Genomic DNA, 27,179 nt, shown 5'->3' on the forward strand with positions numbered 1-27,179 from the left:
GATCAACCAGTATCTGCACTTTGAAAGAATTAGCGTCAGGGGCACCCTAAGAGACCCCATCAGGAGCTCTAGCCAGAAGCAGACATTGTGTTTTTAAGCTTTGAAGCCACACTCTGGGGAGCAGCCAAGGGTGTGTATTCCTCTGTGCTCAGTCCTTGCTCCTCCTTCCCTGTCCCCCACCTGCCTAGACTCAAGACTCTGCTCTCTGCCCCCTCCTCTCTGTGACCTCCATGCCCTCAAAGAGCTCACCGCTCCTTCTGCAGGCTCCCCTCACTGCACTGACCTGCGGGCAGGGGCCTGTCCTTCTGGGGCCCATGGCATCCCTCGTGATGGCATGGTACCTAGGTTCCCCGTGGGGGCCTGATGATCACCCTCCCGCTCTGACAAGGACATCCCAGCCAAGGAGTCTTGTTTATCTTCCGCTCTCAGTTCAGGCCAGGTTCCCTTGGGGTCATAGTTGCCAAATAAATGCATTGCGACACAGCTCTTGGGGTTTCTGCACATCTGGGGAGGGCGGCTGGCCCTCAGCCGCAGAACCTGTTGGGGAGGCTGGCAGGTGCTTCTCCGCATCCCAGGCCCGCGCATGGCAGCAGGCGCCTCTAGGACAGGCCCTCGTTTGGCCGTGTTAGAATCCCAGCCACACCCCTGCCCTGGGCCCCGCGGAGCTGGGTGGAAGTTGTGCCTGGGAGGGGCCCGCGGCTGGGACCTGATGGGTGGGGTGGCATCTGGCAGGAGGCTGGAGGAGTGGCGTGTCCCAGCGACAATGCCCTGGCCTTGGAGTCTGCAGTTTGCTTTTTAATTGTGGTCACCGTCAGCGAGTGTGGAAACCACAGAAGGGCCGGCTTGATCGGAGCCGGCTGCTGGCGTTGCTTCACTGCTGTGTCCTCACTCTGCATCTCCACATCCATCCCTGCCCTGCCTTCCTGCCCCGCTTGCAGGTTCATCGGCTCCTCGCTCCGTCCTTTCTAACTGGCCTCTTGGGCCCCGGCCTACACCTGCACATCATCCCCCCTAACACACTGGCCTGCCCATGCCACTCCCCAGAAGTTACAGCAGAGGGCCTTCGCCTGCTCAGCACCCCCCAACCCAACCAGGCACTCTGGCCATCTTGCTCCTAACCTCTGCTTCTCGAACCTTCCCTGTCTTTTGGCTCACGTGCTAGACCCAGAGCCCTTCCCTGATGGCTCGTCCAGACCAGCCTCGGCCCCCTGGGGCCGGGAGGCAGGTCTGCTGGCCACTCAGAGCCCCTGGGCCTCACAGTCATCACGCTGTGCTTGCTGCGTGTCTTATCCCCCAGAACACAGGCCTTCGAGGTGGGGGCCAGGATGGGCATGCTGGGTCGGGGTGTGGGAGCACTGCCCTCAGCCACGCTGCCCCTGGGCCATGGCCCAGCTCCCCGCTGCTGCTCTGGAGGTGCCCGGGGCCCCCAGCTCCCCGCACTCTGTCACCACACTGCAGCCCCCGGGGGCTGCTCACATGGGGGCCTTTGCCTCTGTCTGGGTTCTCTGTGGCCTCCTCCGCCAGGTCCTCTCCCTCTGGCCCCTCTGCTTGAAGAGGAAGGACCAGGGGCTCTGAGTGCTCAATGCTGTTACTTGGTTGGGGGGTGGGAGTCAGGGGTCCCTGTGACAGGCCATGAGGTCCCTTCCCCCCAAGATCGGGGACAGATCAACTGTCACATGCCTTGTAAGTGTCCCCCCCAGCTTGTCCAGATGCAGGAGAAGGCTCAGTTGCACATGGGGTGCCCTGATATTAAATACACAGTCCATATGTAAACTTTGCCACTTGTAGCAATAATGTCCTCTCTAGCCCTTTCCCGCCATCTGAGACCACACCCTGCGTTTTGCCGCCAGGTATCTGGAGTGGCCGCGTGGCCCTGCCTGTGGCCCTGACATGGGTGTCTGTGAACACGGGCACCCGCGCTGCAGCCTGTCCCTTGCTGGCTGTGCTGACCCTGTCTTCCAGACGGGACGCGCAGGGCCCCACCTTGTTAGTGACACGGGTCCCTCTCTAGAGGCTGTGCTGCTGCTGGGGGCAGGCGCTTTCCTCCGGGTGCTCCCACCTGTGGCCGCGGTGAGAGAGCCGGGGGAGGAACTCGGGCGAGTAAACCTCTCTCCCCTCAGGATCCCTTGCCCAACAGTTTTCTAGCACGCAGGCGATTCTTGCTTGAGTCCGTTATTACTATGGTGGTTGCAAGATGATGATTCTGTAGCTCCTTCCCTTTTTCTCCATGTATCAGCTGGCCTTCTTCTGCCAGGAAGAACTATCCCGTCTCCCCATCCCGCTATCTCTCTATCAGGAGTGTGAGCTTATAGCTTTTCACTCTGTTCAGGGACTTACACCCCGTTACTGTCGTGCTCATTTATAACCTGTTACGGAGCTGTCTTGGGGTGACTTGATTAGCACTCCTCTCATTGAGAATGAGCTTGAGCATCTGGTTGTGTTTTTAAGACCGTATTTATATTGTTTTGTGTATTGTCTGTCTCTTTCGCCCATTTCCTCCTCCCCCCCCACCACCACCCCGCTTAATTGTTGAGTTCTTTACACATTAGGAACATTGGCACAAAACCTGCAGGTACTCTCTCCCCACTGGTCACGTTGCATCTGTCTTGTTAAAAAACAAAATTTTTGCCCAGCCGGCCTGGCTCAGTGATGGAACATCAACGGGTGAACCGGGAGGTCACGGTTCAATTCCCAGTCAGGGCCCGTGCCCGGGTTGTGGGTTCGATCCCCAGTGTGAGGCATGCAGGAGGCAGCCGATCCATGATTCTCTCTCATCATTGATGTTTCTATCTCTCTCTCCCTCTCCCTTCCTCTCTGAAATCAATAAAAATATATTTTAAAACAATAAAGAAAAGAAAAAGGTGTGATTAATTTTAATATTTCTTTAACTTCGTATACCCAAAATATCATTTCAATATGAGCAAGTGATTGACGTGGTAGCCGGCATTCTTCTGCTCATGAGGTTTGTTTATGTTGTCCCTGCAGCTGGACCTGGTCAGGACCAGCCACGTCCCAGGGGCTCAGGGCCAAACAGACACGCAGGGCTGGTCCGTCCCATCTCTCCTGCCAGTCTGTTCAGAGCCAGCCCTGCGCCGGGGGACTTGTAAGGGTGTAGCGGGTGTCTGCGTGTCTGGCAGGGCCCTGGTCCTTTCCCCGGGAACGCTGGCATTGCTCAATGAAGGCACATCTCTCCCAGAGAAAATGCTCATTCTCCAGCAGAAACTGTCTTATTGCATCACAAGGAGCCGTTGGCATTTTGCTGAGAAAGCATAAGACTTTTTTTTTTTCTCTTTTAAAACCTGATCTAGGAAGATTTTGCTAACGAAGCTCTGTTCATCTGTCAGACACTGTGAAATGACTGCTTAATTTACTAGCAAACATTGAATTTCCTTCTGATTCTCAAACCTCAAACCAACTCGGTAATAACGTATTTGGAAACTTTCCAAAATGTGAACATAAAAACAGAAGCCGTTCATATACCTGGTCGTGGCTCCTTCATTAGGTAAGTGCCTGACTTCTTGGGCTGCTAAGGTGTAAATTCTAAAAAGAGGGGAATAAAAAAAGGTGGGGGGCGCTATGTTTTTCTTTTTAAGGCGTGGTGTGTGTGCTAAAATCCCTGACTTTCCACTAAGTAGGTTTCCTTGCCTTTGCCCAAACCGTGGCTTTTTCTGTTTATTCCGTCTCCGTTTCCGCGGTGGATAATCCTTCGCCGTGCGGTTCTTCCCGGCAGAGCTGGGAGCCTGTCTGGGTTGAGCTTCGTCGCTGGGAACGCCCCAGTCCTTCCCGCCCTGCCTTCTGCTCCGAATTCCACCGTCTACGCAAATATGCTCGGTCTCTTCGGCCTGGCCACTGGGGCCAGGCCGACCACATCGCTGGACTTCCTCGCGGAAGACGTGCGAGGTTAGAAGGGGAAGGAACAAGGCCGCCTCTTGCCCACTGACCCGGCTTGGTATGTAGACACTCGTCACTGTTAGTCAGCTCTGGACGGACGGGAGCTTCGAGTTTTCACCCGGAGATCATGCGCACGATAGGGTTCTGCATCTGCACACGGAGCCGGTTTCCACCACGGCAGGCGGCTCTGCCCTCCGGCAGCGGGGTGGGGCAGCCTGGTCCCCGGGCTGTGGCTCTTTTCCTCCGCTTGGCCGCCTTCAGCGGGCTATTTTTTAACTTTTTTTCCAGTAGGTAACAGAGACCCAAGCGTCAAGGTTCCAGCAGCATACAAAGGTTCACACATCTAGAATCCTGTCACCCCTGCCTGCCCATGCCCTCCCCGTCACCCGCCAAAGGATGGGCCAGCTTCTTGGTATCCTTCCAGGGTGTCTGGGCCTGTACAAGCACATGTATGCGTGTATACACATGTTTTTTTCTTCTGTCACCTTTTCCATACACAGGTCTGCAACTTTGTGTGTGTGTGTGTGTGTGTGTGTGTGTGTGGTAAGAACGCTTATCATGAATCTCCCCTCTTAACACATTTTTACAGGATTGCTCAGCACAGGGTTGCACAGCAGATCTCGAGAACATAATCATCCTGCGTAACCAAAACTTCATACCCACTGACTTTTTTTTTTTTTTTTACTATTTATTTACGTTTAACTTGCAGTAAAATACACGTAACAAAGTTTCCCGTTGTAACCACTTTTAAGCATATAGTTCCGTGGCAGTAAGTACATTCACATGGTCACACAACCATCACCACCATCCATCTCCAGAACTTGTCCACCTTCCCAAATTGAAACTCTGTCTCCATGAAACAACTCCCCATTCTTCCTCCCCAGCCCTGGTCACCTCCATCCTGCTTTCTGTCGCTATGAATTAGACCAGTGGTCGGCAAACTCATTAGTCAACAGAGCCAAATGTCAACAGGACAACGATTGAAATTTCTCTTGAGAGCCAAATTTTTTAAACTTAAAACTTCTTCTAACGCCACTTCTTCAAAATAGACTCGCCCAGGCCGTGGTATTTTGTGGAAGAGCCACACGCAAGGGGCCCAAGAGCCGCATGTGGCTCGCGAGCCGCGGTTTGCCGACCACTGAATTAGATGACTCTGGGTACCTCAGGTAAGCGGTAGTTGTCACTTGGTAATTGTCATTTTGTGACTGGCTTCTTTCACTTAGCATCATGTCCTCAAGGTACATCCCTGTTGTAGCATGTGCCAGAATGCCCTTACCCAGGCCCTTACCCAGGCCCTTACCCAGGCCCCAGCCCCAGCCCCAGCTGATGGCTCTCTGGTGGGCGGAGTCGGCAGGTGGGCTCCAGTAGGTGTTACGAACAAGGCAAGTCCCTGTGCTCATCTTTCCAGTGGTGGCTCTTTCAGACTTTCTAGAAAAGCTGAGTCCTGCACACAGGTGGCAACTTCTTAGCGCAAAGACCCTGAAGGCGGGGGAGGGCACACTGGGCCATAACGGGCAGGGCTGTCCCTACCTTCTCCTCTCTGCCTCCCTCCCACCTGTGGCAGCAGACCTGGGGCCCACACAGAAATGCCTCTGTTCTCTGGGATGGTTTGGTGCCATGTGGACTCACCGTGCTGCTCTTGGCAGGACTACAGAGGGTTTGGGGAGAGGGGGTGAGGAGAGGAAGCCACAAGGAGCCTGTGGCGGGAAGCAGCCCGAGGCTGGCAGGAGCTGGAGGAAACAATCTTGGATGGCACCGGCGGTGAGGGGGGGGCTCTGTTCTCCTTTCCCTGGGTGCCAGTCTGCGCCTGGCAGCTCTGGGCACGATGGCCATTCCACCCACAGTGGACACAGGCTCTGCCCTCATTGCCTCCATCCAGATCAGAAAAAGAGGCCTTAGGGTCCAGTAAGCCCCCTGCACAGGTTAGCTACCCAGGACAGAGGAAAACATGTCCACGCAAAGATGTGTCCACAGACATCCATACCACCAATTCGTGGTGGACAAAAAGTGGGAACAACTCAGTGTCTGTCAACAGATGGCTGAATGGATGACAGCATGTGGCCCATCCACATGGCGGAACATTATTCCGCCATAAAAAGGCATGAAGTTCTGAAACATGCTACTGGGTGCTAAGTTAAACCTTGAAAACTTGATGCTAAGTTAAATAAGCCAGACACAAAAGGAGACATACTGTCTGATTCCACGTATATGAAATGTTCAGAACAGGCAAATCCATAGAGACGGAAAGCAGACGAGTGATTTCCAGGGGCTGGAGGGGGGGGGGGGCATGTGGAGTGGTTGTTTTGGGTGATGGGGATGTTCTAGAGTTAGATATTAGTGATTGATACCCAATTTTGTGAAAGTACTAAAAAAATCTACTGAATGATGCACTTGGTAAGGGTGAATTTTATGGCATGCAAATTATATCTCAATTAAAATGTGCTAAATTGGATTGCGGTGAAGGTTGCACAACTCTATGAATGTACTAAAAGCCTTTGAATGGCACACTCTAAATGGGTTGTGTGGTGAATTGTCTCAACAAAGCTGTTATTAAAAAATATATAAGTGCAAGGCCAGGGCATGAGAGAAGGACTAGGTGGCCCTGCTATTGGCCTCCATGCAGAGCAGAGGTGCGAAGGGATTGGAACGAGCTTTGTGTGTAGGGGGGAAGGCGAGGAGGCCTGTTGGCCTGAGCCCGGAGTGAAGGCGGAAAGCGAGGCAGGCATTGGGAAGAGGACTCCAGCCTTCTCCCGTGGGCCTGTGTGCGCGGCGAGGTGTGGAGCCCGTGACCTGAACGCACAGCTCGGATGGGTCCCCACGGTGGGATGGGGGGCCCAAGGCCCTCGCTGAGGCAGCACAGATGAAGGTGGCATTGGGTGGTATCATGGGCTGAATTGTATCCCCCCCAAATTCCTAGTTGAAGCTCTAACCCCCAGACCCCCCGAATATGACTATGATTAGAGATAGGGTCTTTACCGAGGTGATTCTAGTTAGATGAGAGGGTATGGGTGGGGCCTAATCCAATCTGACTGGTGTCCTCATAAGAAGAGACTAGGACACAAACACTCCCAGAGGGATGAACATATGAGGACACAGGGACAGACGGCCATGTACCAAGGGAGCCAAGGGAGAGAGGCCTCAGGACAAAGCAATTCTGTCGGCACCTCGACCTTGGACTTCAGCCTCCAGCACTTGAGAAAACACATTTCTGCTGCTTAAGCGCCCAGTCTGGGGTGCTCGTTACAGCAGCCCCAGCACACTAATACGGGCTGATAGAGCAAAGTGAGCACGTTTTAAATACATCTTGAGCATCCTGGTACACCCGGTAAGACGCGGCAAGACTTACTGAAGGACTAGATGTGGCAAGAGGACAAGCAGTGTGCTTCGGAGATTTCTGGTGAGTGGCGATGCCACATGTCAGGTGGGAAAGCCGGGGGCAGGAGCGGGTAGTTTCCTCATGGGCCCCTAGAGTGTGCGAGGTCTGTGAGACGGTCACGTACTGCTGTCAGGTGGGTGGTGGCCGACAGGGGGGCGGGTCTGGAGTTCTGGGACAAGAACGCAGACGCGCCCTGGGCCCTCGCCTGAGCTCGTCTGCAGCCTTCCCCTCAGGCTCCTTTGCTATGGGCACTCCACGACGGTCCCCTCACCTGCCTCCTCTGCAGCAAATGAGAACAAAAACCAAGAGGTGCCCTTGGGCTGGTGTCTGGGGGGGGGAGTGGTCTCTTCCCTTCCCCATTAGTTCTGGCCACTGTGCCCGTAAGGTGCCACGTGGAAGCCAGGCCGGGGTCCTGCTCTCAGGGGTCTGATTCAGGGGACGGGGTGACTAACAGGTAAGTGAGAAGCGAGATGTGCCCGAGAGCTGAGGTGGCAACAAGGGGCAGCAGCTTCCAGGAGCCGGGGGCGAGCAAAGGCCCTGGGGTGGGATGGAGTTCAGTCTGAGGAAAGAGGGGGGAAAGGGGGTAGAGGAGGGAGCCAAGGAGACTGCCTGAGGGGAGGGGCTGGAGTGGTCACCAGACCGTCTCCCCCACCCCGGGATCGGACCCAAGATGACAAGGAGTTTGCTGAAGGCAGCGCAGCCACTTTGGGGAGAGGTTACAGCCGCTTGACCTTCTGTCAACAGTGATTTCTTAATGATCGCCTTAGGTCCAGGATGCGGGAAAGGGGCGTCCTCCGCACAGGAAAAACACGGAGATGATGGGGGGGGGCGGGGGCTGAGGGTGTCTGGGACTTAGACACAGTCTGGTGCCCCCCTCCACACCCAGCAGGCGGTCCGAGGAGCGGCCGCCGCCAGCACGGAATGCGCCCGCTCACTCAGCACCTCCCCTGGAGCCTGAGACGGCGGCGTTCTGCTCTGACGCCCTGCACGTGAACCTCGGCCAACTCAAACACGCTCATGTGGGGCTGCTTCCTGAGTCAGAGCGCTGCAGGCCCGGCTGGAGTTTCAGCACAGCCCCCGGCCCTCCAGGCTGCTCTCCCCCGGCTTCCCCCCTCCATCTCTGGGCCCTGCCACCCCCCACCCCCAGCCCAGGGCCCCCGGGACCTCCCCCCGGTGGAGCCCAGCCTCATGGACCCATCACGATGTCTCAGAGGCATGCTAAGGGCAACAGGATCTAGGAACACACTTTCCTCCCATCCCTCCTTCTGCCCCATGCCTGGTGTAGCCACCCCTGACCACACACTCGAATGGCCCTCTCCTCTCCACTGTCCTGCCCTAGTCCCTCAGGCCCATTGTAACTCAATAGATGGGGAGTCTCCACACCACCCGCTCCGTTCACCCCCACACTGCTGGCCAGAGACAGGTCAATATAAATTATCCAGTCTGTAGAACAGAGAGACGAAAGATTGATCAACAAAAAGATGAGATTTTTATAGACTGCATTTTTCTTTTTTTAGTATTATATATGTTTTTATTGATCTCAGAGAGGAAGGGAGAGGGAGAGAGACGTAGAAACATCAGTGATGAGAGAGAATCATCGGTCGGCTGTCTCCTGCACGCCCCACACTGGGGATGGAGCCTGCAACCTGGGCATGTTGTGGCTCAGTGGTTGAGCGTTGACCTATGAACCAGGAGGTTATGGTTCAGATTGCTGATCAGAGCACAAGCCCAGGTTGCAGTAATTAAAACTGGATGCGATTAGCAGAGGGATAGACACAGAGATCAGTGAAACAGAACAGGGAACCCAGAAACAGATCCGCATAAAAATGCCCAACTGGTTTTGGACAAACGTTCAAAAGTAAGTCAATGAAGGAAGGATGCAATAAATGTTGCTGGAGCAATTGGACATTGATAGGCCAAACAAATAAAAAGTACTTCAACCTAAATCTCACACCTTAGACAACAATTAACTCAAAATGGAATCATGGACTTAAATTTAAAATGTAAAAATGACATCACTGATCACCAGAGCGGGGGGGCCAGGACACACCTCAGAACACGTCGGCAGTATTTGCCTTTCTCTGTCTGACTTCTCTCACGTAGCATAATGACCTCAAGGTCCATCCACATTGTCACTATGGGACGTCTCTTTTCTTTCCTCAAAATAACCTCAAAGACCAGGAGCAGCTCAAACAGACGCCCTGGACACAGACGAGGAGACCGCGGCGGGCCTGCTCCAGACCTCAGCACGGCGAGGCGCCGGTCCCGGGCAGGGCATCTGAGGGCTCAGAGGTTGGACCCCTGGTTAAACGGGTGTCTGCCATGGGAATCTTGGAGCCAGACTCTGGGCAGGGGGGCAGGCAGAACCTTTGTGGCTGTCTTGGCAGCAAGGCCCACGCCCGGCATGCTGGCCCTGCTCCCTGCGGCACTGGTGGGAGACCAGCCCAGCAATGCTCCCCTGCTCTCATGATGCACACCCCGTACGTGTCCACTCCCCTGGACCCCGACTTGGCCATTGCCTGCCCAGGACCCCTCTGCGATCAGCCCTCGTGGCCCAGCCCCTCCCTTCAGGCCTGTGGTCAGCGTTTCATGGGGGTCTGTGGCATGCTGACCATCCCCTTCCTCCTGCCTGTGCTGCTGTATGACGTGGCCGGGCAGGGCAGGTGGCCGCTGTGCAGGTGGCCGCTGTGCAGGTGGGAGGCACCAGTCCTGCCCACACTGGGCCCTCACCTTGCGCACGGCTGACTGGGAAGTCCCGAGGGAGAACCGGTTTAGCACATGGGCGGTGGGTCCTGCCGAGGAGGCTGAGCATAGCTGCTCATCAGGTGCGAGTGGAGAGTGGGGGACAGGACGCCCCTCAGAACACATCGGCCCCTGTGGTGGTTGAGAAGAGTCGTGGCTGCAAAAATAAGCCTTTGGTAAAAGCTAGGGAGAGGGGAGTGACTGCCGGTGACTCCTTTTTCCTACCTGGTCCCACTTGGGTGTCCCCAGGCCCGGCTCCCAAAAGCCACCTGCTGAGGCCTCTTTGGTCTGAACGAGCTCAGCCACACCTCACTCTCTCATCTATGGGGGACCCTGATGGTGGCTCTCATCAGCCTCTCAGCAGCCCCCACAGGCTCCAATTTAAAGACAGCCTTTGGGCCTGGTGGGCGTGGCTCAGTGGTTGAGGTCGACCTCTGAACCAGGAGGTCACGGTTCAATTCCTGGTCAGGTCACATGGCCCAGGTTGTGGGCTTGATCCCCAATAGGGGGCGTGCAGGAAGCAGCCAATCAATGATTCTCTCTCACCATTGATGTTTCTATCTCCCTTCCTCTCTGAAATCAATAAAAATAAATGAATGAATGAGTGAATGAATGAATGAATGAATGAATAAAGACAGCCTTTGGAATAGGGAGAGGACAGGCACGGCCTTCAGCACCAATGGGGAGCCCTCCCCAAGGGTTTCGTGTGGCTCTGGCCTGTTGTGGGCCTGGAACAGCGAAAGCCTTGTGGGGACTGAGGCCAACTGGGAGCAGAAAGAGGGAGTCCAGAGGCCCCGCCCTCACCCTGGAGGGGGCAGCAGGAGGCCCCCCCCCAGGCATCAGAATGGCAGGGCCCCTCCCATCCCTGCCTGCCCTCCTTGGCCCCCTCCTCTGATGTGTGCCTGGGGAAGCAGAGGAAGCCGGGAGGGCCTGCAGCCAGGAGGAGGACTGGGGAGGGAAGGAAGGACGGACATGCAGCTGAGACCTCCGGTCCCTGCCCTCACCCAGGTGTGGCCAGTCACCAGGAACCAAGGAAACCAGCTGAGAGACTCCAGCTCTGAGGACTCTGGCGGCGCCTTCTCACCTGGGTGTGACCAGCAGCACATTTGCACTTGCACAGCCACCCGCCTCCCCTCCCTGGGTGGAGCGGTGCCCTGCAGCCCAGCATGCACAGGGTGGGGTGCCAGGGTCAGGGCCTGGGTGGCTGGGTGGTGGGGCCTGGGGCCCTCGCTGCAGCCGGCTTATTCCGGGGTATTCTGATCCATCTCTGGCTTGATGATGCTCAAGGGGCAGACCTGGGAGCTGGGGTGCAGTGGGTAGCTGGAGCCAGCCTTTGGAACCCCAACCCTTGGCCTTCCCCTGGCAGAGAGGCAGGTCACAGGGAGGGGTGTGAGCTTCCCACAGGGCCTGGCTGGCTGCCTGGGGATCTAGGTCACCAGAGCTCTGGCCCCACGTTCTGCCTTTCGCAAGCACGTGTTCCCGTGGGATTTTTTTTTAAAAGCACGAATGCCTCTGGGGGAATCTCCACATTGGCACCACTTCATATCTCCACCTCTGGCTTTTCACGAAAAGCAGACCTGCACTGAGGTCAGAGAGCCTCGGGGGTGTCAGGACGCCTTAGGGGAGGTCGTGTCCCGCCTCCTGGTCGCCCCTTTTGGAGGGCCTTGGTGGGGGGAGGGGGGGGGGGACACTTGGTCAGGCAGCTCTTCCCTACCGAGCCACCAGGCACTCAGGGTCCCTGTCATTCTGGCCGCAGCCCTGGCTGTTCTGCGTGTGTCCTCTCCCGGAGCCCCACGCCCTGCACTGCAGGGGGCGCCCACCACTGCGCTGGGTCCTCGGTCCCAGGCCCCAGGCTGGCTCCCCGCCCTGGAGCACAGGCGCCCTTTTGTAGCCCCTCCTCGCGCTGCCCAGTGAATGGGGGATGTGGTGTCGCCCGAGGCTCTGCCCCACTTGGAACCCTGTTCTGTCCCCTGCAACACACAGGCTGTTTTAACAGCCGGGCAGGCCCGCCTGGCAGGGGCAGCTGCTGGGGCTCCGCTCTTGAATCGGCCTGTCTCCACCGGGGAGGGGACCCCGTGTGTCCTGACCCCGCACACTTACTCACGAGGAGATCAAGAAAAGCGTTCTCTGTCGCCCGTCACTGCAGACACATTCCCCTGTGTGCTCGGAGACAGCCGCCCGCCCCCTCCCCAGAGCTCCAGGCCCCACACCCCGCTCACACAGGCCAGGAAGGACTGGGGATGGCGCCTCAGCCTGGGCTCCCCGAGGCCCGTGGGGCGGGGGCGGCGGTCCGGGCAGAGGGCACAGGGAAGCCCGGCGCTGCGGGCAGAGAGTGAGTCAGCAGGCAGGGCGGCCCGGCTGCCCGCAGCCCCGGGTGTGGGATGGTTTCAGGTTTTCTCGCAGGTACGGGCTGAGCCAGGACAACAGGACTAGCAAGGATGGGCGTGGGAGCAGTGCCCCCAAGCAGACAAAAGCAGGGTCAGGAGGGCATCTGGGCCATCCGGTTGACAGAGTTCAGGGTCAGACAGGGCTGCCTCACAGGGACAGGGCCCTGGCCCGGCTGGGAGCACGTCACACCCGTTTGCCGGAGGGAGGGCTGGGCCTGGAGGCCTGGCTTCAGCTGTTTGGTCTTAGCACATGCCGCACTCCGATTCCTGGGCTATGCGTGGGCACAGCGCCCATTCCCAGCCGGGGTCGGGGCTGTCCCGGAGAGGACCATGTAGGCAGAGGGCTGCAGAGTGCCCTGGGCCCTGCTCCCGTCATCCTCGGTGGAGGTGGGGTGGGGGGGTTGGATTCACCGGCAGCGGACTAGGAGCTATCCTGTGAGCCCGCTGGGGAAGCCAGGTTTCAGCATCTGCTGGCAGGAGACGCTGACGCTTGACCCCAGCCTGCACTGCCCTCCACAGCCCTGCATCACACACTGAGGAACAGGGGCGGAGGAGGGGGATATTGGACATTGGGGTACAGTCCCCCAAGCCAGAAGCAGGTGCCTGCAGCACAGCAGTGCCCCGGACAGTGTGGCAGGAGGCAGGGGAACAGGCGGGGAGCTGACAGCCGGTGGGGAGAAGGCAGCCTCAGGGCAGGGTGCTCGCCATGGAGGGACCCTGAGCAGGGCGCCCTCCTTCGGCCAGAGCAGTAGGTCCTTCTCTGGGTCCTCACTGGGCTTCGGCCTGCTCTGCACACTGACCCCACACCCTACAGTTGGGGTGAGCTAGGTGACTCACAGCCTCGAGCCTTACGTTGGGCCTTCTCAGACATTCCCCCGGGGAGGGTCCCACAAGCTGCCAAGCGTGGGGAGCGTCTCCCCACCACCAGGGCTTCTCCAGGGGGGCAGTCAGAGCAGGAAGGGGTATCTCAGGGCTCCTGGCTCCTAACGTCCCAAAGAGAAGGTTGGGTCTTGTCTTTCCACGCTGCCCACCCAGCCCCCAGCTCCCAGAGCGCGTGGACCAGGTCACGGCACTGTCTCCAGCCCCGCAGGGTCTTTGGCCCCGTGTGCCATCCTGATGCAGGCCAGGTTTTTATTTCAAGTTATGGAGATTTCTCTTGAGTGGATTAAAATCATTTTTTCTAATATTTTTGATATTTTTATATTTCAGAGAGGATGGGAGAGGGAGAATTAGAAAAATCAATGATGAGAGAGAATCATTGATTGGCTGCCTCCTGCACACCCCCTACTGGGGTTCGAGTCCATCACCTAGGCATGTGTCCCATCAGGGAATCGAGCCCGGGACCCTTTAGTCCACAGGCTGACGCTCTGTCCACTGAGCCAAACCGGCTAGGGCTGGATTTGATGCATTTTGAACTGATGTAAGGTCCTTCCTTGCTGTGCCTCTGTCCAGGTAAAGGAACATGCCCCCTCTCATTGTCCCCTCTCCTCCAGGACACAGTCTGCCCTCTGTGGGCCAGCATGCCCAGCAGGTCCCTTCCCTCCAATCCCCGGGAGGGGGTCTCAGCATCTCACCTGCTTCGCTCAGCTTGGCCTCTGCCTTGTCCTCAGATGGACTGAATATTCTAGAGCTTTGTCATCAGTGGCCCCTGCTCCACCGAACATGTGTGTCACTTGCAGCAAGCCTTTGGGCCCTGGCACCTGCGTCGCCTACCACTCACTTGTCCGTTTGTCACCATCTCCCCACAAGCTCCTTCCGTCTGATGTGACCACACAGACACCCACGAGTCTGAGCAGAGGGGAGAGAGACACCACTGGGCTAAATGCGGCCTCTTGAGAATTTAACTAAAAGTGTTGTGTGTGTGTGTGTGTGTGTGTGTGTGCGCGCGCGCGCGTGCGTTTTGTCTGAAAAGCGTCAAGCTATTTGTAGCCCAAGTTGGTTGAACAGATTTTTCTGGGTGTAGCTTATATTTGTACTCATTAACTTCTTTTCCTTATGAATTAAAAAGTAGCATTTTTTTTTTCCACCCAGGAGTCTGTTTACTGCTCTCTGTATCACAGCCGGCACTTTGCCTGCTGGGGAAGCAGACGCAGTCCCGCTCTGGGGACCACAGCTCACAAGTAGGGAAAGGTGGCCTGTCCGGGCCCCACCCTGCTGCTCCTGCCCCTTCTCCCTGTGCCGTTTGATGGACAAGAGCTTCTCTGAGGGCTTTGCTTAGACCATTCCATTGGCAGTGCCCAGGCTGGGAGAAGTGAGAGAGACCTTTCTGTCCCACTGGGCAGAACGCATCCTACGAATCTGCTGGCCAGTGCCCTCCTGACTCCAACGATATCCCAGACAGATTCCAACCATATCGAGCAATGGGTGCTGCCATCCTGACGGTCCCTCAACCAGGCAGGGGCAGCGCTGGTGTGTCTGTGGTGGGATTCGGGGCTGCCCCCTGGACTCACAGTCAGGGGTGACCACAGCCCCAGGGCAAGGAGCAGCTTTGACCCTGGCCTTCCCCGACTTCTCCTTCCGGGGAGCAGCTCCCCGTCCTCCACACGGTTCTCCGGGCGTAAAATGCTGCCTTTCTCTAACCCGGCTGCATTCTGTCCGTGATCTTTTGGAGCATACTTAATAAGAACCATGTTTATGGGGTGCGCCTTGTCTCTCCTGCCGCACATCTCTAGAACGGCTTCAAAACTCGGAATCGTGCCTGGCTGGCACGGCTCAGTGGTTGAGCGTCTACCTAAGAACCAGGAGGTCACGGGTTCGATGCCCAGTCAAGGGCACATGCCTGGGTTGTGGGCTTGATCCCCAGTAGGGAGTATACAGGAGGCAGCCGATCAATGATTCTCTCTCATCATTGATGCTTCTCTCTTTCTCTCCCGCTCTGAAATCAATGAAAATAAAACAAAAGAAAAAAAAAAAAAACCCTCAGAATCTTGTTCTCGTGCACCTCGCATCCTCTGGCCAAGCTGTTGAGCTGCAGTCCACTCTCCTCAAGGCCGGTTTCAAACCCGCTGACCCCGGGCTGCCTGGAGCCCCCTCCCCTGAGCCCCGGGGAGGGCAGTGCTCAGGGCCCTTTGCCGGGGCACGTCTGCCTAGTCAGGGCAGGCTTCTGTTTTTCCTCCTTTGTCCCCACAAGCACAGGCTTGCACGGGACAGTCTGTGCTAAATACCCAAGTGTTCGCTGACCAACTGAACCATTTGCAAAGCTACAGGCCCCTCGAGACAGGGTTCCCACAGAGCCAGCCCCTCAGGGCTGATGAAGGCCCAGAAGTCTTCCCTGGCACCTCAAGCGTCCCCTCCGGCCCCAGTCCTTTATCCACAATTTCGAGTTCTCCAAAGCTCTGCAACGTCAAGGTTTTTCAAACTTGGTGGCAAAGCCGCACCCGAACTGACGCGTAGCCATTTATTATGGTTTCCACCCCCCCCCCCTCCCTTTCCCGGTTCTTTTGAGGAGTAGTGCTCCCTGACAAAAGTCTTAATGTGTCATGACGAGGCCCGGCCCCGGGTTCCAGAGAGGTGTCGTATAATGTATAATATATACAAAGAATTCTGAATTCGAACACCGGGTCCCGACGCTTTGGAAAGGTTGGGGCAGGGAAGTGTCCTCACCGGTCTGGACCAGAAGGAGGTTCCTGGTGCTGGGAAGGGCGGACTTTGGCCACAGAAAGGGCAGAGTGACCGGGATGCTGCCGCTGTGACTTTCACACGTATAGACTGTGGGCTGGTGGTTCAGAGATGTCAGAGCCCTGGACCCTCTTTCCCCTGCCCCCGGGGGCGGGGATGGAGGAAGCAAGGGGCACACGAGGGGCTGGAGCGGGAGGAGGGTCTCCTGTCTGTGGAGGGCACAGCAGGCCACCTCCCTCCTAACCTGGAGAGGTGGTGCCCACAGGCCTGACTGTCCCTTCCTGAGGGACTAGAGGCTCCAGGTGCGCCACCGGGGAGCGCCCCAGGAAGGTCCAGGCTGAGGGCACCCGGAGTGTGAAGTGACAAGGAGAACGGGGGGCACTCGTGTTTGTGGGTTCCGTGTACTCACCGCAGGTCCGGGGCCTCGGCTTCCTCACATGCAAAGGGGGCGCAAGCCCTGGACCTCTTTCCACAGCGGCCCTCAGAACGCCAGGGTCCCTCTGGGCCTGCCAAGCAGTGGGGGGCTGCAGAGCAGGAGCTGGCATGAGGCAGCCAGCCCCCAAGGGCCAAGTTTGACGGAAGGGCCACAGGGCAGGGTGGTCAGAGGCCCAGGTTGGGACTGGGGGCCAGGGGAGCGGGAGTCGCAGTCCAGGCCGGCAAAGGGACGAGGGAGGCGGGGCGGTGGGGATGGGGACCCTGCCCCTGACGGATGGAGGGGAGGGCGTGGCCGCCAGGCTGCCGGCGCTGGGACGGGTGGGGGGCGCCGGGGTCCCCGCCCCCGCGGGCCGCGCCGGGTCGCGCGTGGGCGCGGCGGGCGCCGATTGGCTGCCGGGCGCGCGGGCGGGGCGGGCGGCGGCGCGCGGAGGGCCGGTCACCCCGCAGCCCGGCCTCGGCCTCGCCGCTCCGCGCCGCGCCCCGCCCCGCCCGCCCGCCCGCGCGCCCGCCGCCGCACGTCCCCCACCGGCGGCCACCATGAGCACAGGCCTGCGGTACAAGAGCAAGCTGGCGACTCCAGGTGAGCCTGGCGCCCGCCCGCGCGCGCCTTTGTCCCCGCCGCCCGCCCGTCTCTCACCGTCTCTCTCCGTCTCTCCCCCGCCCGCCGGCCCGGAACCGCCCGGACCCGGACGCCGACCCGACCCCGACCCCGACCCAGCAGAGGACAAGCAGGTACGTGCGTCCCGCCGACCACCGGGCTGGCTGTCACCTATTGTGGCACCCACGCTGCGGGCGCCCAGGCGAGACCCCGCCCCCGCCGGCCCTCACCCCACCCTGTCGCGATAACCGATTGTCAGCCGGGCGGGCGGGCGGTGCTGCAGTGCCTAGGGCTGCGGGTGGGAGGAGTGGGCACCATGCCGCCGCGGGGCCTGGCCTCTGACCCTCGCAGCCAAGCGCGCTCTCCTCCCAGGATGGGTGGACCGGCCAGGTGCCCTCCCACTGGTCCAGCGCCTGCATCCTCAGGCTGACCTGGCCGCGCGTACTGAGGGTCCCGAGTGAGGCCATTGGTTATGGCAGGCCACAGGCTGGGGGCCCCCGGGGCGGGGTCTCTGTGTTCATCAGCCAGCACAGAGACCCTGAGCAGCCCCACAGGGGAGCCTTCGCCCACCCCACCCCACTCCTCTGCCTCTGACGCCCCTTTCTCCCTCCACACCAGTTGGAGTGGGCTGGTCTGTGGCCAGGCCTCTTCTCCAGGCTGGGAGCCTCCAGGGCCTGGTCTGAGTCATCCCCGAGCCCAGCAAGGGTCTTCCTACCTCGTGGCCATCCGAAGCCCTTGGCTTGGTCTGCACCCTCCCGGACCCGGCAGGAGGCTGGTCTGGGCACCCACTGTGAACCCCAGGCGGAGTCGGGGTGAAACAGAGCTGGAAACCCAGAGAGGGAGATGGGGGTGGGCGACCTGGTGGGCTGGGGCTCTGGAGCAGCCCTGCTGGGGCCTCTCTGGCTTGTCTGTGGGAGAAAAGACAGGCCCAGCCTCGCACCAGGGTGGCCTGGCAGCCCTGGTGAGGATGGAGGCTCCTACAGCAGGCCGATGCTGGGTGGAACCCCGAAGTGCGGGCTCGGGGTGAGGCAGGTGGGCTAGGCACAGCCCCGTTGGGAGTCACTGGCAGCCCGATACCGGTCTCCTGGCAGGGACACACCCTGCCCTGGGACTCCTGAGGTTCGTGGGGAGGGGCCCCGTGCCAACCTCACCCTGCCAGTGAGGGGCTCCCCAGGGAGCCCAGGCCGGGAACTGCCTCCCCATCACTGGCGGGTTGGACACTGCCTGAGATGCAGGGACACACACCGCCAGGCCATTGTTTGAGGGAGAGAGGGAAGGCCTGGGAGGTCAGCCCCCATGGCTTCTGGGCCTGCAGCCACTGGCCAGGCAGTTGCCGCCCAGCACCACCTAGGGCCCTTCTTGCCGAGGTGTGAGTCCCTTCAGGCCTGTGTCTGCCGCCCCCTCCCCCCCTTGAAGTCAGCTAGGTGCCAGCCTAACCCATCCCCTGCCCCTAGGACCTGAGGGAGAGGGCACCATGCAGCTAGCGGGGGGAGGGCGGGAGACCCGGGAGCCGGGCTAGAGAGCCAGGTGTTTGGGGCAGGAGCACATGTGGCTCCGCTGTCACCGTTGTTGGTGTTCCTGAGCCGCGGCCTGTCCACACTCTGGCCACTGGAAGGGGGTGGCTCTCTGTGCTTCCACCCCATCCCAGGACGTAAGGGGGGGGGGCCTCTGGTAGCCCTCTGCGCCCTCCCTCCAATCCCGCCCAGGCCCAGGCAGTGATGGGGGCTCTCTTGGCTCTGGCGACTGCTTCCAGAGCTGACGCGGGTGATTCTAAGAATGGAAATGCCTCGAGAGTCTCGGGCTCCAGGAGGAGGTGGGCGCAGCTGTGTCTGGGGCGCGGGAAGCCCTGAGGAGGATTTGTTGTGCTTCAGGGCCAGGGGGAGGCGGTGGCGGGGCCCCTTCCCAGGGAGAGCCCGCTGGCCCTGTCTGGGCACAGTAGGGTCATGGGGCAGGCAAGCTGGGAGCTGGGAGTGAGACTCTCACCCTCCCGGCCTATGCCTCCCAGAGGCTGGGCCTTACCAGTGGGGACAATGAGGCGATCTGGGAGCCACAGGCTCTGCTAGACACCGGGCTGTGGGGTGCAAAGGCTCCCTCTCAGCCTGAGCCCAGACCCAGGTCGGTCTGTCTGTCTTCCTGGAGATGCCCTGGGCCTGAAATGCCAGACTTCTGGGTGGGTGTTGGGCTGAGCGCCATGTCTAAAGTGGACTCAGCCCAGAGGTCTCCTGCAGGTCAGCGTGGCCAGTGAGGAGGCTTTCTTGGAGCCAGGCTGGGGGCCTGTCTGAAAGAGCTTGGGGCCCTGTGGCTCCCCATTCTCCATCCTCTCCTCTTAGATGAAAAACGCCCCTGTTCCCAGCTGTGGGCCGATTGCTCATCAGGTGCCAGCGGCTCCAGGCCCCACGGCAGCACCACCAGCCTGGCCCAGGGGACAGAGGCTGGGGAGGGGGAAGCTGGGGGGCCTCCTGTCCCTACTGACACACACAGTCTAGGGGGGCAGCCTCTTCATACCCCAGCTCCTTGCCAGACCTCCCTCCCGTTCAGATTCTAGGTGGGAACTGGAGGGGATGGGAGGGCTTGGTGCTCAGGAGACCACTGTGGTTCCTGGGTGGCCACATCGGGGTAAGGGCGGAGCTGCTGGAACTCTCCAGTCCCTGTGTGCCCAGTTCTGTGGGTCAGAGCAGTCAGAGAGGCTCAGAGGGAATGGCTGCGGGGAGAGGGGGGGGGGTCCCACTCCACACACCTCCACCTCTGCTGGCAAGGGCTTTCTGGGGACAGCCATGACAGCGCATGCGTGGCCTTCAGGTTAGTGGAGCGACATGCTGGCCGCAGCTCCCAAATTTCCAGAGGTGGAACGGGGTGGGTGGCTAGAGATCTGACTGGCTCCTTCCTGCTCCAAGTCTCCTTGGGCCTGGGAGGGGGTGGATATAGCAGTGGGGGGAGGGAGGGTGGGGACAGGTCCAGGCTCAGGAGGTGGGCTCTGATTCTTGGGGAAGGTGGGCTCTGTCCTCGTCCGTTTCCCTCACATGTCTTGGGGGCCACGCTGGTTACGTAGCCCCAAACATACACACAAACACGCACACACGAGGGGGGAGGGGCAGTTCAGCCTCCAGCCGAGGGGAGGAGGCCGTGACGGGAGGGGTGTGCCCGTGGGTAGTCCGGACGCCGTGTCATCGCCGGCGGTTTTGGGTGGAGTCTGCGAGGGAAAGTGGGGTGCATGGGCCGGTCGCGTGTGGGTGCGCGTGGGTCCCCGGAGCGGCCTTCGGCGCCCTCTGGCGGACAGACGCTACAGCGCAGCTCTGGGGGGCGGGACACAGCGGCCACAGTCCCCCCGCTTCCCGCCCCCAACGGCCCGCCGGTGGGACCCGACCTCCCCTTCCTCCCCTCCCCCCGCCTTCACCCCGCTGTCCCGGCGCCTGGACCGAGGCCGCGAGTCCGGCCGCGGGGTTCCCTGCCCGCGCCGCGTGCCCCGCTGCCCCCCGCAGCAGCTGTCGGTGGCTCCGCCCGCGGCCCAATTTCCAGGCGACCGTTTCCCGGCGACGGCGGGCGGGGCGACTCCGCGCAGCCCCGCCTCCGGTTCGCGTGCGGAGCGGGGCCGGCGGTGGCGACGCCGCGCGTCTCGGGGCGGGTCCGCAGAGGCAGGGGGATGGCTCGCGCGGCCTCCGGGGTCGGCGGCGCCCCGGGTGGGCCACGTCTGGTTTCCCGGCCTCGGCCCCTGTGTCCCTGAAACGGGACCGAGAGCAGGGCTTCGAGGCACTACCGCGTTTGAGTCCCCCCTCGAGAACGTCGGGCCCGTGTCGGCCTGACCCGGTTTGGGGTCCGAAGGCGCCCGCTGGGTCTGGGCGGGGGGTCGCTGTGATGGATTCCCTGGCAGCACCCCAGGACCGCCTGGTGGAGCAGCTGCTGTCGCCGCGGACCCAGGCGCAGAGGCGGCTCAAGGTGTGTGCGGCGGGGAGTGGAATGTGGGTCAGCGTCCCGGGCCCTGGGGTGCGACGGGCCCACGGGGTCAGGTCCACAGGTGGTGGGCGCGGACCCGCGGGGGCGGGGGAGGCTCCGCGCCGGGATCTATAAATAGCCCTGCTCCCGCGCCGCTGCAGCCGCCACCCCCGCGGCTGGATCCGGGCCACGGGGCCTCCCACCCCCTGGTACACTGGCGAGGGGTGAGTATTGAGGCCAGGCTTCTCCTGCCCATGAGGGGCCTGGGCATGTCCCAAGGGTCTCAGTGTTGGGGTCCTCTGTCCACCACTCGAGGGAGGACACTGCCTGTGTCCGCTGTGGCCAGACATGGCTCCCTCCACACACACACACACACACACACACACACACACACACAGTCTTGGGATCCTGCAAAGCCCCTCCTTGAGGCTGGGGCAAAGGTGCCTTCACCAGTCACCCCCTGACCTGCCTTCCCACCTCCAGGCCTTTGCCCACAGGCCTCACCCCTTTCTGCCATTGAAATGCCCCACTCTGGGGACTCTGTCCTCTGCTGGGGAGCTGGATGCAGAACGGCATGGGGCTGCCCAGAAGCCCCAGGGTACCCCTGACCTGCCCTGCCCCTACCCCCAGGATATTGACAAGCAGTACGTGGGCTTTGCCACGCTGCCGAACCAGGTGCACCGGAAGTCGGTGAAGAAGGGCTTCGATTTCACGCTCATGGTGGCTGGTGAGTGGGCCAGGCTCCCAGGTGGGGTGGCTGGGGCCACTGGCTGCCCAGGTTCTGTTGGGGGGGGGGGCGGGGGCCTCAGACCTCATCCGACTCCTTCACGTATCTGTGGGCAGGTGAGTCGGGCCTGGGGAAGTCCACACTGGTCCACAGCCTCTTCCTGACCGACCTGTACAAGGACCGGAAGCTTCTCAGTGCTGAGGGTGAGTGAACCCCAAGCTGTCCTGGCACTGGTCACCATCCCCTCCTGTGTGACCCCTCTAGGGTGCCCTTCCAGGCCCATCCCCCCTTCTCCCTCCCCACAGCCTGGGGCTTCTGGTCAGGGTCCAGCAGGAGTGGCCTGAACCACAGTCAGGCCCTGAGGCTGGGGCCGAAACACTGGGATGGATGAGAACGGCATCCTGGCTGCCCAGGGTGCGGGGGAGGCCCTGTCAGCGAGGCACCTCCGAGCTGTGTCTGTCTCCCCCGCAGAGCGCATCAGCCAGACGGTGGAGATCCTGAAGCATACGGTGGACATTGAGGAGAAGGGCGTCAAGCTAAAGCTCACCATTGTGGACACGCCGGGCTTCGGGGATGCTGTCAACAACTCTGAGTGGTGAGGCAGGCCTGGCTGGGGGGCTGTACCTGCCCAGCTGACCCAGCCTCCCCCGGTGCCCGCATGCTGCCCTCACAGCCCGGCCTCACGCACCCTCTGCCCGCAGCTGGAAGCCCATTACCGACTACGTGGACCAGCAGTTTGAGCAGTATTTCCGTGACGAGAGCGGCCTCAACCGCAAGAACATCCAAGACAACCGGGTGCATTGCTGCCTGTACTTCATCTCTCCGTTTGGGCACGGGTGCGTGACTGTCCTGAGGCCAGGGGCCACCCGCCTCCTCAGAGAGCCACCAGAGCCTCCACAGCCACTCCTCCCTGAGGCCCCCCCCGTCCCTACCCCACCATGACCCCAGCAGCCCCTCACCGCCCTGGCTGCTCCCTGCAGGCTGCGGCCGGTGGACGTGGGTTTCATGAAGGCTCTGCATGAGAAGGTGAACATCGTGCCCCTCATTGCCAAAGCCGACTGTCTGGTCCCCTGTGAGATCCGGAAGCTGAAGGAGCGGGTGAGCATATGTGGCAGTGGGTCTGGCCCAGGAACTTGGTTCCAAGTCACCAGGGGTGCTGACCCCGGGCATCCACACACCAGGCCCAGGGGACCTTGCCAGCCCTTAAGCTGACAGCCTTGCCCCACTGCAGATCCGGGAAGAGATTGACAAGTTCGGGATCCATGTGTATCAGTTCCCTGAGTGTGACTCAGACGAGGACGAGGACTTCAAGCAGCAGGATCGGGAACTGAAAGTGAGTATGCAGTCCAGCGGGCGGGGCGGGCACTAAAGTCCAGCTCACGTGGCGCCTGGAGGAGGCAAGGTGCCCAGGTCCCACTTGGGGGTTGCAGCAGCGGTCTTTAGCCTGAGCAGTAGTCTCTTCACCTAGCCTGAGAGGACTGGGGTCACCCATGTTCCTGCCTGCCCAAAGGCACAGCTTCTGGCCAGCCCCCCTCCCCGCAACCCTACTCCTTAGTCCCCTCGTGAATCGCCAGCCACTGGTTGTGTATGCACTGGCTCCCAGAATTCTGTGCAACAGAGGATGGGGGTGGCTTTGAGTGCCCCAGCACCTAGAGTGGTTATGACCAAGGTCAAACTGGGGACAAGTGGTCACAAGGCCAGGAGCAGGGTTGGGCAGACCCTTGGCCCCAACCAAAGTCAGCAGGGATATCACTAGGAGGCATAAACTCGGTTATAGGCCCTAGGACAAGCATGTCAAACTCGCGGCCAACGGGCCGCATGCCTCATTTAAGTTAACGCCGGCCGCGAGTTTGACATGCTTGCACCTAGGATGTAGGCTGCACCAGCTCTGGCCTCAGCCAGTAGCAGGGAGGCTGGAGGGTGAGAGGGGTTTCCACTAGGATCTCTTTGGGGAGAGGTCACTCATGGTGATGCTGGCGGAGCTGACCAGGCGCCGAGTGCCCATGCCCCTCTCCAACCACTAACCCATACTCATTGGGCGTGAGCCCTTGCACCTGCCCCTCCGCAGGAGAGTGCGCCCTTTGCGGTAATCGGCAGCAACACGGTGGTGGAGGCCAAGGGGCAGCGAGTCCGGGGGCGACTGTACCCCTGGGGGATCGTGGAGGGTGAGTCCAGGCATAGGGCACCGCAAGCTGGGTGGGAAGGCTAACCCTGGCTGGCACCCCACCCACTGCACGCTCCTGCCCCACAGTGGAGAACCAGGCGCACTGCGACTTCGTGAAGCTGAGAAACATGCTCATCCGCACACACATGCATGACCTCAAGGACGTGACGTGTGATGTGCACTATGAGAACTACCGCGCACACTGCATCCAGCAGATGACCAGGTGACCATCCCCCAAACCCGGACGTGCACCTCCTGGCCTCAGACACACCTCTATAACCAAGTTGTCCTGGCTGCCCAACCAGACTTGAACCTTGCCCCAGCCCCCAAATCGGCTCCCCAGCACCTTGTCCCCCCAGCCCAGCCCAGAGGTGTGGGAGCTCAGGAGGGCAGCCTTGGTAGTGGTGAGGTTGGCTGGACCGCCCAGCAGCACTGTTCCTCTTGTCCACCCTGCAGCAAATTAACCCAGGACAGCCGCATGGAGAGCCCCATCCCCATCCTGCCACTGCCCACCCCCGACGCTGAGACGGAGAAGCTTATCAGGATGAAGGATGAGGAGGTTGGTGGGGCATGGAGCTGGGGTGGGGGTGGGAGGAAAGGCTAGCGGCTGGGAACTGAGCCGGGACCCTCCCATCTCATTTCTCACCCCACCTTCTGTGGTTCCTGCCCCACTTCCCAGCTGAGGCGCATGCAGGAGATGCTGCAGAAGATGAAGCAGCAAATGCAGGACCAGTGACCCCTCCCCAGCCCTACGTTGCCATGAATATACTGCCAGTTTCTGGACTGGCCCTTTCCACTCCTGGACCCCGACTGGCCTGGATTCGACCCTGGATTCATCTGGATCTCTGACAGGCCTGGATGCAACCCCAATCCCAGAGTGGCCTAGACCCAGACTGTTCCTGACCTGACCCAGAGAAGTGGGGTCACAACCCCAGCCATCCCTAATTTATTCGCACCATCAGCCCCTCCCCTCATTTGTATCTGTTTCCATGGGGCCTGGGCAATGGCCCTCACTCTGGCCTTGGAGGAGCAGGAGCTAGGTTGGGCTGTGACTTTTGAGATTCTCTCCCCCCACCCCCATCTCAGAAGGTCACGGCCCTCAGACTCCAGGCCCTACTCAGGCAGAAGAGGGGAGCAGATCCCCGGGGTCTCGGACCTATTCCCCCACCCAGTGTCGCAGCACAGACTTGGGAGCTGTGTCCCCCTGCTCCCGTGGGCCACCCAGCACATGCTGAGACCTCACTTTGTGTGGACGCGGGCCAGGTCCTCTCTTCCCTCCTCACCCAGTAGCTCAGCAGGGAGATGGAGCACTTAGGATCCCTTAGGATCCCTCCAGACCTAAGGAGGCCAGGATGGCAGCTTGGGGTTGGGATGCCCGTGACAGCCCGTGCCCCTCCCCCACAGCTGTGGTTTGAGGAGGGCTCCAGGAGCAGTGGGCTGTGGGCCATCCCCTGGCCACCCCCATGCCTAGACTGCTGTTCCCTGCCTGTGGCTGGGGGTCCTTCTCCCCAGCATCATTGTTGCCCTGGGTTCCCTAGCCCTTGGCCCCGTCCACCATCCCTCCACCCGCATGAACCCTTCCCCAAGCCCCATCCTCCAGTTTTGTTAAGTTGTGAATGCCCTCCTGTCCTGGTGACGGGAGAACAATGTTGGTGAACGTCGCTGCGGGTGTCCGAGTGCTCCTTTCGCCCCTGGGCCGCGTGGGGGCGGAAGTTCTGGAGGCGCTGGGCCCGGCGATAGGGCTCTATCAGCGGCCCGCAGCGCCTGCGGAGGCAGCCGTGGGGTTATTTCTGGCCCGGGCAGCTGTGCTGTGGTCGGTGTACCAGGAGCGCCGGGGCCTGGGAGGGACGTGGCGGCCTTATCTCCTGGTTCTCGGGCAAACGCCTCCACTCCAGAGCAAGCCGGGCCGCCAACCTCTCGCCATGGGCTCTGGTGAGTCTGGTGGTGGGGTCAGGCCACACCCTGAGCAGAGTCGGGTTGGGAGGCCCTCCAGTCGTTTTGGCAGCAGTGGGGAGAGACTGGGGTCAGACTTAGAGGAAACTTGCAGCCAGTGCGTGGGGTGGTCGCGGTGGCGAGGCTTGCGAGCAGTGGGGGAGCGCGGGTCTCCGGGGCTGGAGGTCAGGCCCGGCGCTCTGGGTGCTGAGAGACCCACCCAGCTGCCCAGCAAACCATCCGGCTCACCGCGGCGCTTCCTTTCCAGGGCCGCACGGGGCGCTGAGCCTACTGCTCCTGCTGCTCGCGCTGCTGAGCCGCCCGGCCGTGGGCTGCCCCGCGCCCTGTCGCTGCGCCGGGACGCGCGTGGACTGCGGGCGCCGCGGGCTGACGTGGGCCTCGCTGCCGGCCGACTTCCCACCGGACACAACCGAGCTGGTGCTGACGGGCAACAACTTGACGGCGCTGCCGCTGGGGCTGCTGGACAGGCTGCCCGTGCTGCGCGCGGCGCACCTGAGCGCCAACCCCTGGCGCTGCGACTGCCGCCTGGTGCCGCTGCGCGCCTGGCTGGCCGGCCGCCCCGAGCGCGCGCTCTACCGCGACCTGCGCTGCGCCGCGCCCCCGGCGCTGCGGGGCCGCCTGCTGCCCTACCTGACCGAGGAGGAGCTGCGCGCCGCCTGCTCGACCGGTGCGCTCTGCTGGGGGGCGCTGGCGGCCCAGCTGGTGCTGCTCGGCCTCGGGCTGCTGCACGCGCTGCTGCTGGCGCTGCTGCTGCGCCGCTTGCGAAGGCTGCGCGCCCGCGCCATCCACCGCCTGTCGCTGACCGCCCCGCTAGTGGCGGAGCCGGCCGGTGACAGCGAGTCCTAGGAGAAACGGACCGGCGCTGAGCGAGGTGGGCCTGCCAATTGGACAGGACCCTGCCCCAGGAGCCCTCGCCCTAACCTGAAGGCCACTCTCCTCCAGCCAGGCTTCATCTTCCAGGCCCCGCCCCGTCTGCAGGCCCTGGTCCAGCGGGCGGTTGCTGCAAGCCCACCACTAAGCCCTGGGAACCAACTGCAGCCCAGACCCTGCGGGGTCCCTCACGCCAAACTCCAGTGCAGAATAAACCCTAACCCTTCTCCCGATCTGATCCGTCTCTACACCTGCAGCCTGGGAACCCTCTTTCCAAAACCACAGAAAAAGCTCTGAGAAGTAGTTCAAGGGGACACTCACCTTCCTTCACCCCAAATAACCTCCAGACATGCGGTCAGTGAGTAAACTCCCCCCAGCCACTGACTCACAGAAGTTCAAGTGGGGAGGGAGCCCCGAAGGACAATGACACACTCGGGTAGTGAGGACACTGGGGAGTAGGGACACTGGGGAGAGTGGGGTCACTGTGG

General features: G+C 60.8%; 2 protein-coding genes and 1 long non-coding RNA gene across 4 annotated transcripts; 2 read left to right on the forward strand and 1 right to left on the reverse strand.

The window, feature by feature from the left end:
- Positions 1-16,437: 16,437 nt before the first annotated feature.
- LOC129148139 (uncharacterized) lies at positions 16,438-19,264 on the reverse strand. Its single transcript, XR_008555321.1, has 3 exons — positions 19,067-19,264; positions 17,763-17,955; positions 16,438-16,520 (listed from the first exon to the last, which is right to left on the reverse strand). It is a non-coding gene; the product is annotated as an uncharacterized LOC129148139 (long non-coding RNA).
- On the forward strand, positions 16,951-25,540 carry SEPTIN5 (septin 5). Of its 2 annotated transcripts, XM_054712819.1 has the most exons (12): positions 16,951-17,029; positions 17,168-17,181; positions 21,608-21,704; positions 21,821-21,907; positions 22,176-22,299; positions 22,406-22,540; positions 22,685-22,802; positions 22,936-23,037; positions 23,773-23,869; positions 23,956-24,091; positions 24,325-24,427; positions 24,548-25,540. In XM_054712819.1, the coding sequence occupies exons 1-12, from the start codon at positions 16,987-16,989 to the stop codon at positions 24,602-24,604; spliced, it is 1,113 nt and encodes a 370-aa protein (XP_054568794.1). In that variant the 5' UTR covers positions 16,951-16,986; the 3' UTR covers positions 24,605-25,540. The 2 variants fall into 2 exon arrangements, with proteins under 2 accessions (XP_054568794.1, XP_054568795.1); XM_054712820.1 differs by lacking the exons at positions 16,951-17,029; positions 17,168-17,181 and adding an exon at positions 20,703-20,980.
- On the forward strand, positions 25,485-26,912 carry GP1BB (glycoprotein Ib platelet subunit beta). The gene is made up of 2 exons (XM_008142875.3): positions 25,485-25,800; positions 26,069-26,912. Exons 1-2 carry the CDS (start codon positions 25,485-25,487, stop codon positions 26,665-26,667), a joined length of 915 nt encoding a protein of 304 aa, XP_008141097.3. The 3' UTR covers positions 26,668-26,912.
- The last annotated feature ends 267 nt before the right edge of the window (positions 26,913-27,179 follow it).

The sequence above is a fragment of the Eptesicus fuscus genome, chromosome 23 (genome assembly GCF_027574615.1).
Source record: "Eptesicus fuscus isolate TK198812 chromosome 23, DD_ASM_mEF_20220401, whole genome shotgun sequence".
Classification (NCBI taxonomy): domain Eukaryota; kingdom Metazoa; phylum Chordata; class Mammalia; order Chiroptera; family Vespertilionidae; genus Eptesicus; species Eptesicus fuscus.